The following is a 14,472-nucleotide window of genomic DNA, read 5'->3' on the forward strand; positions in this document are numbered from 1 at the left end:
TTTTCAAAGAGTTATGGATGGCAAGTACCGTTTCTAGGCCGATAAATAGGCCACACTTTTAAATGACCTCCTAATATCCATTGAGTGAGATGTCTTCTTGATTTTTACCTCTCTGACTTGTCAAAGCCTACTTGCATGCGTTTGGGCCATATGCACTGTCACTCAAACCCACAACCACTTTGTGATTGGCTGGTTTGACCGGTGACCCCGCCCCCGTTGGCCGGCTCTAGCGTTGAAATGACACCGTGGGAAAGCTGAGCGCTTCAAACAGAGGCTCTTCGGGCAAACGTGGACACACACACTACTAGAAGACAGAACAACCAGACTCACTGAAGGACTATTGTGGACCGACAAAATGAAAAGGAATCACGATTTTAGCTCCTCGGACAGCGAGCTGGATGAGACTATTGAGGTGGAGAAGGAGAGCGCCGATGAGAATGGGTAAGTTTAGTAGTTCCTCTTAAAGTGGTTCAGACGAAAGGGTTAAAACACCCAAAAAAAGTGCTTTCATATGTATGAAGTATTGTCAAAAAACAACGAGGTATTGACTGTTTCGTCTCTTTTTAGGAACATGAGCTCTCCTCTTGGGTCCATGTCTCCCTCAACATCTACTCAGGTGCAGGCGAGGAAAAGGCGTCGAGGAGTAAGTACATTTATTTGTTGAAAAAAGCAGTTCGTGCATTTAAAAAATGTTGTGCGTGGTGTCCATATTCACGTATTCTGAAAAAAACTCATAACTTTTATGTTTTGTCTTTCCTCAGATAATTGAGAAACGGCGCCGTGACAGGATCAACAACAGCCTCAGCGAGCTGCGCAGGCTGGTGCCCAGCGCCTTTGAGAAACAGGTAAGCAACAGGCAACACGACTTTGCTTATTTTTTAGACCATATGGAAAGTAACTTTACATTGCAAAAATATTGAACACATCTTATGCTCGCGTATTATTAGTATTATTTAGATTGATATCTAATTTGACTCCTTTTTGTCCCATTTCAAGGGCTCAGCCAAACTGGAGAAAGCAGAGATTCTGCAGATGACTGTTGACCATCTGAAAATGCTTCATGCTGCTGGAGGCAAAGGTATGTCTGGGATCCATTATTTTTACAGAAAAACACCTTTCATTTGTTGAAAATATTATTCATATGCTAAAGAGGGGGAAATAGAAATTAAATACTTTATTCTCTTACTTAAAGAGAACAGGGAAAAACATAAAATGACATGTAGAGGAACATTTGTTAATAAACTTAATCTGGTCCGTCTTGTTTTGACTGATTAATATTGATTCATGACTGACAAAGATCCCTCAGTTCAGGACAAACTTGTTTTGCAGCACATTAAACTAATCTGCTGTGTTCTTCCTCTGCCCTCAGGTTATTTTGACGCCCATGCCTTGGCAATGGACTACCGTGGTTTGGGTTTCAGGGAGTGCCTGGCTGAGACGGCCCGCTATCTGAGCATCATTGAAGGCCTGGACGGTGCAGACCCTCTGCGGATCCGCCTGGTGTCCCACCTCAACAACTACGCCAGTCAGAGAGAGGCTCACTCCGGCCTGAGTCACCTGGCCTGGGGCTCTGCGTTCGGGTCGCCTCCTGCCCACCTCACGCACCCCCTCCTGCTCCAGCACCAACAGGGGGCAACATTGGCACCTTTACCCCGCAGCGCCACCAGCAGCCCACAAACTCCTCTATCAGCTACATCCACATCTTCCTCCTCTTCTTGTTCTTCATCCTCGTCCAGTGCAGAGACTCACATCCCAGGCAGACGCAGCGGCAGCGCCACCCCTCACTCAGAACAGGGCCCGATCCGGGTTTCCCCCACCTCTGCGGCTCCCAGCACCATCCCACACCCTGCCTTGGTCTCATCAGCGTCCAAGCTCTCCAATCCTCTCCTCTCTTCCCTCTCGGCGTTCCCTTTCCCCTTCAGCGCCTTCCCCATCATCTCCTCCTCCACCGCCATTAGCGCCCCGATCCCAACATCCAGTGTGGGCAAACCCTACAGACCCTGGGGCATGGAGATAGGAGCTTTCTGACTGAGATGAAAATGCTCCACACTATCTACAAATAGACTCTACTCACTACCTAGCTGAGCTGGACTTTCAAAGACAAGACTTTATATTTTCAAATTAAGAAAGTAATATTTTTTTCTATGATGTTGACCTCCTGCAGAGGATACTCCTAGCTCTAGGATTTTCTTGCTAATGTATTGACTTTTGTATAGAAGAGAAAAACAGTGAGAAGGGACACCACGACTTAAAAGCAACCAGATTGATTTATTGTGATTGATCTAAGTTCCTGCCCCCCCTTTAGAAGTTTCACCCACTGTTGTCAGCCGATCAGGAATGGCTTTTCCAGATGGTCAAGCAGTCGCCACCCGTCAAGTTCCTGGGTGAAACTGCCCCCCCCCCTCCCTTTGTTTGCCCTCTGCGTTGAAAAACCCTGTGTCGATGCCCTGGTTACATACAGCGAGGGGAGTGTGAAGGGAGGGCTCGAGGTGGTTGAGAGTCACCGCCTTTCTACAGCATTTTATGGGGTGGAATAACCGAAACCAGGTGTTTGTTTGACTAAACACTGGAACAGAAGTTAGCTACCAGCTTGCTTCATATAAACAATATTTACCCACAACCTCTGATGTTCATGTGGTGCCTTTATTGTTTAAGCTTTCCTCCCTAAGTAATGTTTCCTTTCTACAGTAAATCCTGTTCTTAACTGAGACTTCACACATGTTTCTACCAGCTGTTCAGTTTTTGTAATTTCTCACGATGCCTGGGGGATTTTTATTACCTTGTCCACCAGTTGTTTTCTTGTTCCTGTTCAAAGTAGCAGGGTTATCGACCTGTGTTTTCAACAGAGCTCATTTGTATCTGTCACAGTAGTTGCAGCAAAACAAGGCAATAAAATTCGGCCTTACACCTGATGTTATGGTCTCTCCTGCTTAATATCACTGAGTTTGTTAATTTTATGTTTGTACAAAGCACAAGCAAGCACTGACAAATCCAATATTTCTCTTTTTATAAGTTGTTGCTGGTGGTAATGACAACTTCCCTGTAATAAAAACAGTTATGTTAAATCACCTGTGGCTTTATCAGCATCTTTGTATGCGTTTGTTCATTATTACGTCTGTTTGTTCAAGTGTGTGTGTGTGTGTGTGTGTGTGTGTGTGTGTGTGTGTGTGTGTTTGTGCATGCGCATGCGTGTGCAGTACGTGGTGACGCCTGGTATCAGATGAGGCTGCTTGTTTCTCTCAGCAGCCCTCTGTGTGTGCACAGGAAACCATTAACAAGGAGGGGATATCCTGGACAATAGCAGCCCGGCTGGCCCCATGTGCTGCGTGGGAACTAGAGGAGGAGGAAAGAAGGAGGGAGGGAAGGTTGGAAGAGAATGAAGAAGGAAAGGAAGGATGGATGGAGCATGAAGTGGGATAAGAAGGGAAAGGGGGAAGAAAAAATGGGACAGAGGGATCAAAGAAGAGAGAGGACTGAAAAAGAGTGTGAGAAAGGAAGTGTGCAGACTGTTTTGTCCCTTTGCCATCATTTCAGCCAGCACCAGCTGCACCTCCTGTTCTCGGCTCCTTCATGCCGTCACCCCAAAAGTGTACACACTCGCCAAAATATCCCTTGCTCTTTCATCTATTCTTCAAGAGTGTACACTCTCTCTTTCCCCTTTTATCACTTTCGTCATTCTACTTAACCTTTTTATTTAATTACTGAAGATGATGCAGAGCCAGGTGGTGATGTAAGCTTCACTGCAGCCAAAATCACAAGGTCAAGGAGATTTTAGGGTGGTATAGCTTGTTGTTTGTCTCTGCCTGCTGGTCATTACTGGTACTTTATTAACTGACAAGGCAGAGAGGACACGGAAGAATTACTGCTATTCTTCACTAATGCAACAGTAACAGTAACAATAACAAATTGTAAGAATACGTTAGATTTAACAGCCAGGCATTAACCTTAATAAATGTAATTAGTACAAAGAGTACTGAATGTAAAAGAAATGTATGAATTAGTTGCCAAGAATACATTTATTTGCAACTATTATTTATTATTGATGATTTGGTTTGACTGAACTCACGGTTAAATTAATGTCTGGAACAAATCAACACATTTGAAGACAACATCATTGGATTTGGATCAAATTTGGAAAATGTAATGTAATAATTTGAAAATATCCAAAACGTATATCATCATTGAAAATAATCAATAGTTGCTGCCCTCCTTTAAACAGTAGGCTGTGTCATATACTATATTGTGTATTGAATTCGAATTCATGCATTACCTTTTTTTTGTCAACGTCTTGCATAATATACATATGATGCTGTTTTGTAACACTTAAAGTAAAGAAACTACAGTGGAAAACATCATATAGGTATTTGGTAGAATCAATTTATTTGTTATCACGAAATGAATGTAAATATGCTGTGTAAGTTCGATTTATGTTTTAGTTAATTCAATTTCTAGTTTTAATTTGTAAGAATGTCAAAACTGAGTAAATGTTCATATTTTTACAATCATTTTTTACAATGATTTATTTATGTTTCTTGGTACTTGCTTTTATTTTGGTATTCTATTTTCTCTTTCTCTTTCTTTTATGGTCATTCTGCACAAGTAAATCAAGGCACAATCATAGCAGGTGTAAACCTAATAAACCAGATTGTAATTGTAGTGCTAACCTTGAAACAGTAATTGACCGTATCTAAAAGAAATCACACTCTCAGCCAGTTTCATTCACTGAACCCCAAATCTTTATTAACCACTGCTTGCTCACAAAGATATACGTGGAGAAGGGGGGGAAACACACAAATGGACAGAGGAGAGAAAGAGAGAGAGAGAGAGGCAGGTAGGATAGTCTCTGTCTGTGATGTTCTTGTTGTTACACACTGTTACGGTGTTGGTTTATGCTTCACCGGGTCAATATCACATGGCACAAACAATCTGTTATCCACCCGCCCTTTCTGCATTACGCACACACACTCACACACATCAATGGGCCTACCGTGCGTGTGTGACCGTCATTCCAATACTTTGTAATACACTCATGTACACCTTTACAGATGGCAATACTGTGTTCATTTATCATAGTTGCAGCTATACCAGTTATGGCTTTTATATCTTTCTTGTGCCGACCTTTCGATGGCGTTTACAGTGTCTTCGAGTGATATGCAATGATTCCAGTAGGCATGGATGATGCTGGCACTACTCTAGCCTCTATGAAAGGGAGAAAGGTGGAATTTATTTGTAATTTCTCCGATTTAAGATTCACAGTCTGGTGAAGGTTTTTTTTCTTTGCACTCCGGCTGTTTTTGAGTGCACTTTATCCTCAGTTGTGTTGTAAAGTACAGTAACACGTGATTGAAATGTGATTGCAAGCTTGTTTCTGAGGAACACAAGAGGCCCGCCATTGGTCAGGGATATTACGTGAGCTTTCCAGTGCCAGATGGACAGAATTTAGCAAGCTCCTCTTGAACTCTGTGCTATGATTGGCTAAATGCCTGCCCATGTGGAGAGCGTGTGAGTGAGTGCTTCTACAGTATGTACTGTATGTGGAGAGATGAAGAGGTTGCAGACGGAGGGAAGGAGGATGAGGATGGGCTCATTAAATGCTATAGTGTTCTCCTGTGGTACATCACCATCTACCTCACAGGAGTGGATGAGCAGCGACGGCTTGCAGTCCCCAAAGAGAGCAAACTGTCTCCTTTCCTTTTGTCAACTTTCCCTGCACATGTCCCTCACTAATTGGGACATTGGCTTGAACTGGATGGAAAATCACTCCGACCAAACACAGATCCAATTTTGTTTCCAAATCGGCAGGGTCAAATGAGTAAGTGCCCATTTAGAGGGACGAGGAAAAGGAGCCAGTATGTGGGCCTTGTGAGGACACAACCAGTCGCAGCAAATATCAGCTAGCTGGCAAACTCACAACAAACACCTACACCTGAAATGATTTTCAGGCTGAAATGAAGGAAAAAAAACAACATGTCAATGAACAAATTATTACATCCATATATAAGCAGGGAGAGGAAACTTATATAGAAAAAATGGCACACTGCAATCAATACTTTTGCTGCTTGTATCTTACTGTATATAACAAAAAAAGAAGTATTTACAAAAACCAATACCCACTGTCACTTGTCAATTTGATTTTTTTTTTCTCATTTGAAACAGAGCAAAAACATTCTTTTTGGGAAGAGTGGGTTGGAGACACACATTTTTCTTGTTTTTCCGAAATTATTTATGCTTTTTTTTGTTCAACCCCGAACCCCATTTCAACTTCCCACTGTCTCGGGTTGGCGTCTCAGGCGGTGGTAGTTTCATAATTGTATGGGGGGGTATGGCAGAGGGGTGGAGTAGGTGGGAATATGTGGGACAAGGTTGGGAGAGGGGTGTTCCTCAGGATTGGGGTGGTGGTGTTGGGGGCGGGTTTGGAGGTGGGACGTAGAACCTGTTGGGGTTTTCACGCTTTCACGCTGACTTCTTTCAACTCCTTGTTCCTGCGCACCTCCTGAGCATGCCTCTCCTAGAAAGGAAAAACACAGATTTAGGGTGTCGTGTTTCTTTGCCTCAGGGCCTTTTCTGATATTTTATTCCTGCTCACTTCACCATTTCAACTCTTCAACCTTTAATTTTATTCCTTTATTCTGCCTCCTGTCCTGCTCTCTTCCGCTCATTTACTGTTTGTTTTTGTCTCCCACCTTCCAAGCATAGGACTCCATCTTTGTCTTTTTCCAACATAAGTCTTCTCTATAAGGTTCTCGGTTTACTAAGGTCGTCTTGTTTCCAACCGCGCGTCTTTCTTTTCATTCTTTTGCCACGTTTTATACATTTTCCTCAGTCTTTCAAGCACTGCATAAGTTCAGAATTTGAGTCTGAAGCAATTATTTTGTGCTATAGTATTGCTTGTGATACCACAGTGACTTTCTGTTGACTGAATTTTTTAAGTTTTAAACTTGCAAGCTAATTGTCGGTAGTGAAACATTTTTTGAAATGAGAAAGAAGGAACTTATTATTAGCTTATGTTTGGTATAAATACAATTAACTGAAAAAACAATATAAATTAATAATTTCTTCATTGAAGAAACAACATTTCAAAAATCTAAAATCAATTCTTCTTTGGTGTCTGGCAAATTGCTTCTCTGGGGAAGAGGTGACTTGGGTTTATGGCCTCAGTATCTCTAAAATAGTTTCTGGTTTACGTTTCTCACCTTCTCCTGCAGGCGGTCCATTATGGCAGCCAGGTAAGCCTGCCGGTTCTCCTCGATTTGCACCATCTTCACCTGGAGCTTCTCCTCGGCCATGCGGCTGAAGTTGCTGTTTTCCTCCATTGCCTTCATCAGCACGTCACGCTCGTGGTCCCGCTTCTCAGCCAGGGCCCGGAGGACCTGCGCCTCCTGGGACTGAAAGGAAAGAGAGCAGGGGTTGATAGAAACAGTGATTTACTGAAAATCACTCATCGTTTTTTTGTTAAAAGGTAAGCATGAGTCAGAGCTGCTGAAACAAATCAGACTCACACATTTATGCTAGGCATGAAAATGTCTGGAGGTAAGATTGTATTTCCTTTTCCAGTCGTTACTTTGATTAAATATGCTGTATGTTGAGCCACAGTATTGGACATCTGGTGTTAAAAAAATTGTCAAATTGTGTCATTGATTTGATGATCGATTTGTTTGTGGGTGGCTGGATTTGTCAGCTGCTTGTATTGACTGTATTGACATTCAAATCAATCAGATGCAGGAATTAGCCGGTGTCAGATTAGAGGTTTCATGTCAGTTTGGCAGCTGCAGTAGTCAATGTGACGCATTATTAACCAAACATCCGTGCTGTACGTCACATTGGAAGTCGAAGGAAGTCAAGTATTTCCAAATGAGGAGCGGTATTATTGTGGTTAAAATTCTTCTTCTGTTTTAAATTCTAAACAACTTTCTGTGGCTTTTATTGAAGCAGAGTGAAAGGTGGCAGCTGGGTGCGATAGATAATGATTGGAAACACCCTTACTTTCCTCCGATCCTCAGCTGCCTCCAGCTTCTTCTGGATGTCCTCCAGGGATACTTCCCTCTTTGGGGGTGTGGTGATGCAGTGGGCCGCATCAGACACGGGGGAGGTCGGCTTCAGGATGACCTCAAAGGACTGGCCTGAGGCTCGCTTGTTAATGGGCTTGATGTCCAAGTCTTCATGTGTACATTAACAAAAAAAGAAAGACAGATGATAAACAGAAAACCTTTAGGGCCTCTGCATGACTTGTAATTGAAGCATGATTATCAAAAAGATCAAAAATAAATTCACGTACCTTCAAAATCCCCCATGAGGTTTTTGCGAGTCTCGGGGTACAGACAAGAGCAGATGAGTGAGAACACTGAGATCTCCTTCATCTTCTCTTTGTAAGCTGTGGAAGAAAACATTTAAACATGACTGTATGTATGCAAACCGAGCTCACTGCAGAAAAACATGATCAAAATATCATTAACCTACTAACATACAAAAAGATGAAACATCATTAACCCACTTCTTCTCCACAGGAGGTTCCTCATGTAAATATCCAGATTGTTAAAGGAATACATATTCATCGAGTCCTCCAAAAAGGGAACCCCATCAAAGGGCGTCTTGAGGAGCCAAGCTGCTCTGGGTTTTGGGGGCATTTTTTGGCCTTTGTTTTCACAGTAGGATGGATGTGTCCTCACTTGGCCTAATTTCCCCAACAGCCAAGATGCTGCTCTCCCCATAGGATTCTCCACACATCATTAGCTATGCATTTCATTTTGGTCTATTATTTATTAACATTGTCAGACCAACGCCCCATAGCCTCTCAGCCATTCTGTGTCTACCGCTAAAAAATATTATGCCTTTTGGGTTATTTACAAAGCAAAGAATCCAGGATTTAGGATAGATGTTGGAATCGTCTTTGGGTTGTTTTTTGTCTCCTTTCTCTGTGGCTTTGCTTAGCAGCATACACAGCATATGACTCTTTATCCCTGGTCTATTCACGGTCTAAAAAGTTAATAACACTGAGGCAAAGCTGGCAGTAAATCAATTGTTGTATTTGGCAACCTGCGTCCTCTCAGTAGGGAGGGGCAAAGTGCTCCAAAGGGCAGACGGTGAAAAAGCAGCAAAGAAAGGTACACCCAACCTTGTCTAACCTTGATTTTGTTCCTATAATTTTGGAATCTACTACTTTGTAATTTGAGCCCAGAGTTCAGAAGCAGTCCCTACAGGGAGAACGGCAAAAAAATATCTGCATCACACTGCAGCTTGTGAAGTATTCTGCTTTTGCACATGGCTGCTGTGTTCTGTAAAGGTACGCTGCCTCACGGTGGAAATTTGCATGCAGACTGTCACATTATGGAATAATCCATCACCCAGAGCCCAGGCCTGCAGGGCTGAAGTGTGCCACAGTGATTTATGATCTTCAGTAGCAAAGACTTAATTGAGATCTACGGTAAAAAATATTCTCCATAGGGGGGTATGGAGTACAGTATGATTAATCCAAATCTTCTTCCTCACTCATTCCCTGCTCACTCTCTCCTCCTCTTCTCTCTGTGTCTCACTTTCTGCCCTGCAGACTGGCAGACGCCACAGTAATGTGATCAACTCTCAGATGTAGCTCTCACTACTCTCTGATGGCCTTGTTAACCCCTTCCCTGAGGAGAAAGTGCGGGAGGGTGGGATGGGTTAAAAAAAAACGACAAATAGTGGAAGGAAGAGAGGGGTTGAGAGGGAATGGAGATAAAGGTGGAGTTTGGTATAGAAACAGAAAATAATAAGATTACTGTCGGATGAAGATGGAATAAATATTTGGGTGTTGGGGTGGGGCTTCACCGTCATGGTAACACAATTCTAATATAAACCTCCAGACAGGAGGATTAAAAACCAGGAAGGAGGAAATTCCCAGTGGGATTTGCAGCGGCCTTCGACTACCTCTAGGACAGTCTAATGGAAGCAGCCACCTCAGGTGGATGGCACTTAAATGTGTAATTAGTGGACCGCACCATTTCTGCTGACAAAGGGGGGGAGCAGAGCTTTTGGAGGGTTGTCACACGCTCATTAGTGTTGTGTATATGTCAAGACCCAGCAGCCATTTTCCTGCCACACACAACCCCACCTGACAGCTGAAGAGTCAAGCAGTTAACAATTCAGTGGAGCAGGTAATTTGGGTTGAGTGCTCAGGGAGCAGAACAGCAGTGTTCAGTGGTTGCCAAGTTCTGGGTGAGGCAATTTCTGTGTTCAATTATTTTTTCATCTAGAATCAGATTTCTATCCTAATTGATTAATCAGTTAATTCAGTCTTGAGTACTTAGTAAACTGTTGAGTATGCAGTAATAGAAAACACTGAAAATCCCCTACACATTTTCCTAGAGTTCATAGGAATGTCTCGTTTTGTCCGACCTTTAAAACAGAGAAAAACAACAAATCTTCAAATTTCTGGAAACCATTAAATGTTTAATGTTTAACATTTTTTTCAAAATAGTTTCCAATTAATTTTCTGGCAATCTACTAATCTAATTAATTGACATAGGGTTGCAGCTCCATTATGGTTTGTTTAGTTTTATTTGTGGTGATTAAGCTTTTACTACGAGTGTGTAAGAGCTCATTTAATTTCTTGGAGTGCGGGAGATTTTTTTTTTATATCCCTCATCAAATATATATGAGGTTCTCTATTGTGCAAAAATATGAAATTGCCTCTGTATTTCTCCTGAGAGATAAAAGCTTTTTCCTTCTATAACCGCTGTAGTAATAAGCTCATTCCAAGCGGATCAGGCACATAAAAATGACAAATGATCCAAAATGACATTCCACAGCAGGAAGTATCCAAACACTGGTGTCTGTTCAAAGATACTGACTGAGTTCAGACATGCTGGGTCAGTAATGTCAATCTGAGATGTGACCAAATAATTTCCTACCACCATGACACCGCTTTAATTCTTCTACTCCGGCTGCTTTTTACTAGTCAGCTCTGCATCCTTTCAAAGAGCTCCTCCTGTCCCAACCACAGACACAGCCAGCAAACGCACTTCCTCTTCCAATCCATCAGCCAAAGAGCACAGGTCATCAATATCTAACTGTACCTCCTCCCCCACACGCATCCCTCTTCCCCAGCAGCTTCTGCATCCCCAAGCCTCCGTTTCATCTGTCGCTGATGTATTCTCCCTCTCAAACCCAATTTCCTCTTTCTTACTCTCTCTATGCCTCCACTCTGCGCATCTCCTGGGAGATTCAAAACTGCGTAGCAGAAAACCACCACGCCTCTATTTGGTATCTTTATTTCTCTCTTCCTCCCCACCCTCGTCTTCTCCTAAATGCTCAACCCCCTCTATAAAAATTTGAACAGGCAATAGAGTCACTTTGAGCAAAAAGCCACAAAGTGAAAAACATAGGAAAGATAATGTTGACAAGGCTACAGGAGCAAACTGCGGCCCTGTGTTTCACAGCGTTTACTGCCTTTCTGGGTCTACTATAAGCTGGCAGCAGTATAGACTTTTTATCTGTGTTCAGCAAATACAGGCCCTTAACAGCTGTGCCTCCCGGCAGCTATATAATCACAAAATTATGAAGGTATTACCACAGCGGAATTGGCCATTAAATGAAACAATATGGTACCCAGATGATCAGGGGCAGGTCCAGTCATTCGATGCAGGGATGGGCTGGTGGCAAATTTTCCCTAAACCCCACCCAGTGCCCTTCCAAGGAGATCATTGTTACATGCAACTAAGGCTGATTTCAAAGCATCGATTATCTTTTGCTCTACAACATGTCTGATATTTGCAAAAATAGTTTTCTAAAGCCAAGGGTGATGTCTTAAAACCTCTTGTTTTGTCTGACTATCAGGCCAAAACTCAAAAAACATTCTGTTCATTTTATCACAAATCCAAAAAGCAGCACATTTTCACAATTTACAAGTGGTTAATTTGCTTATTCCATTTCTGTTAAACAACTAATTGATTAATGAACCAATCCTTTAATCTCCAGTTCAGTTCAGTTAATTGAAAGTGCGTACCAATGAGGTAGCTGTGCGAAATATCCAGAATCTGCTGGTTAAAACACCTGAGGATCAAAATGTACCAAACTAGGTTGCTAATCCAAATGTCACAAGTGATGAGAACACCATCGTCACTGGATTGATATCACCTCTTCCTCAGACTTATTTTAAAGAGCAACGGTCATCTGAACCAGTAATGGGAGTCAGAGCGCAGCATTGATCGATGAGACTCTGTGATAAATCAGCATGAATTATGTGCCCAGGAGCCTTTCGAGCTTTATGCACGAGGGGCCACTATGACAGTTGTGATGCAGATGATAAGTAGAGAAATGTAGCTGGATCTGGACATGGCTTGTTGCTTGAAATTGATGGCGCAAGAGGCTGAGAAGCTTGTGTCTATGTACACAAAGGAATTGATTTTTAGGGACCAGCCGAAGGACCACACCTTATTGGCTATGACAAGTATACGTGATAAGGATCGGGAAGTGCTTAGGGGCCTTAATGCACAAGGGAGTGGCTCTGACCATGAGTCGGTTTCTGGGATAGATCATACATTTAGTTATGTAGAGGCTTTAGGATCCTCAGGAATGAAAAAACACACACACTCCCATAAACACAGGTGTAATCATCCTGCTTTATAGTCCTTAATTTAATTATATTTATTGGCTCTTAGATGGTGTTGCTCCTCAGTCTCAGAAGTATGAAAAAGTAGGAATGAAACACACAGGTGATTCTTAAAATATTACTAGTACTGCTGTGTTTCTTTATAGCCGACGTGAACTCAACGACCTGCCGGTGCTGACTGGCAGGTTGACTGCTTTTCCCCCTGTGTGTCTATGTTCCTGCCCATCCCATTCTGTCTGTCAACGGCTGAAATCATGGAGGAGAGAAGAGGCAAAGGAGGAGGAGGAGGAGGAGGAGGAGGAGAGGGGAATAAATATACCAGTCAGGGTTTACTTGCCCCTCAGTGCAGACACCATGCAGGACCCTTTACCGCTGTCTGTCTGCATGCCCCTCCATCCATCAAATGCCTAGTCAACCATAAAACAAACAGTCTATCCCCTAGACTGGCAAGCACATCGCACTTTTCATACACACCCCTTGAAGCAAACACACTTTCCTTAATGTCAGATGTGATTTTAGACTTCTTTTTGATGAAGCCTGCAGGTCCCACCCAGCGTTTATAGGCCCTGTGAAGTGATGTGTTCAAATAATATCCTCCACATAAATAAAATATATATCAATCCTTGATGTGGAAAAGGATGACACAAATACAAGGCCTTCCATTTGCCATAACATTAAATCACATTTAATTTCTAGCAAATACTTTCACATAATACTAAAGCCTCAGTGATAATACACGGATTGAACACAAAAGGCCGTAATATAACCCTCCTAATAGGATTAGGGTCTGATATTCTTGAGACGACATTCATTTTCATCGCCTGTCGTAAATTCTTCCCTCGACTGCAAAGCAATTCTGGAAAAGGATGCTATTTTCTCTATCATTTATGCCTGTAGCGGTCACAAAATTGGTTGAGCCGGCTTTATACTACAGAACATAGCATGGCCCAGTTTTTTTTTTTTTTTAAGAAGATTTGCCACGGTGAGATATATCACACCCTGGAGAGAGCGTTGAAGGGACCGGAGATGTTGGGTGGGGTCGCTGCATTATGCTGCTGCACGGCTCTGAGTCAGGTGCGGCAGGCAGGCATCGACAAAATGCTGCTGTGTCAGGGATATAAAACTGCATTTCTTGTCTTGTATTGCATACAATTTTTTGTAATTCGTTTGTTTTATAGTGAATTAGAAAAATGCGTCACTGATAAGAAACATTGAATCCAAACTAGCTCATATCGATCGCCACACATTTGGATGAAGGCTAAAGTAATAAGCAAAGAATTTACTCTTTATACACAGATTGATGAAAGAGAAAAACGCTTCTTTCATTTCGCAACTTAATTATAAAGGAGTGACTTGCAAGGGAGTTTGGCCGCTCCCTATCATCATCCCTCTGCATCCTTTTGTGCCATGGGTGTCGCCACAGCCCCAGCATCCTCAAACCTGCGAATCTGGTGTTATTTTAGGAAAAAATGTAAAAAAACTCACCGATTGCAGTCTTAGCCATTTCTGTAGGTTGGTGGTGCCTGGGCGAGTTGACCGGAGGAGAGTGCGTCGGTTGCTGGTTGCGGTATCTCGGTGTGAAGGGACTGCTGGTAAGGCACTGAGTCAGCAGAGAGGGGGACTGCCGGTGCGCCTGGTGGTCTATTATGAGCTGCGTCAAGTCAGCGGGCAATAACTAAAACAAAACCGGAAATGAGTAGAAGAGGCTTTCAAAATAAAAGACATAAACCCCACACCATCTATGAATATGGATTGACATATTTTCCTGTCGATAATATGACCATAGTATGATTTCCAGCTTAGGCAATCAGTCAATTCATAGACCATTATGTATTAATGTGCAGCTATTTCATCATTAATTTCAGTTTCTAGCAAAAATGAAAACAAAT

At 42.5% G+C, this 14,472-nt stretch overlaps 2 protein-coding genes across 2 annotated transcripts; one reads left to right on the top strand and one right to left on the bottom strand.

Annotated features, from left to right (window-relative positions):
- The first annotated feature begins 280 nt into the window (after positions 1 to 280).
- hey1 (hes-related family bHLH transcription factor with YRPW motif 1) lies at positions 281 to 3,068 on the top strand. The gene is made up of 5 exons (XM_063898523.1): positions 281 to 441; positions 568 to 643; positions 762 to 845; positions 997 to 1,078; positions 1,370 to 3,068. Exons 1-5 carry the CDS (start codon positions 356 to 358, stop codon positions 2,026 to 2,028), a joined length of 987 nt encoding a protein of 328 aa, XP_063754593.1. The 5' UTR covers positions 281 to 355; the 3' UTR covers positions 2,029 to 3,068.
- A 1,645-nt stretch (positions 3,069 to 4,713) lies between these two features.
- Positions 4,714 to 14,269, bottom strand: stmn2b (stathmin 2b). The gene is made up of 5 exons (XM_063898402.1): positions 14,069 to 14,269; positions 8,276 to 8,371; positions 7,984 to 8,156; positions 7,194 to 7,385; positions 4,714 to 6,508 (listed from the first exon to the last, which is right to left on the bottom strand). The coding sequence occupies exons 1-5, from the start codon at positions 14,085 to 14,087 to the stop codon at positions 6,446 to 6,448; spliced, it is 543 nt and encodes a 180-aa protein (XP_063754472.1). The 5' UTR covers positions 14,088 to 14,269; the 3' UTR covers positions 4,714 to 6,445.
- Between the last annotated feature and the right edge of the window lie 203 nt (positions 14,270 to 14,472).

The sequence above is a fragment of the Eleginops maclovinus genome, chromosome 13 (genome assembly GCF_036324505.1).
Source record: "Eleginops maclovinus isolate JMC-PN-2008 ecotype Puerto Natales chromosome 13, JC_Emac_rtc_rv5, whole genome shotgun sequence".
NCBI classification, from domain to species: domain Eukaryota; kingdom Metazoa; phylum Chordata; class Actinopteri; order Perciformes; family Eleginopidae; genus Eleginops; species Eleginops maclovinus.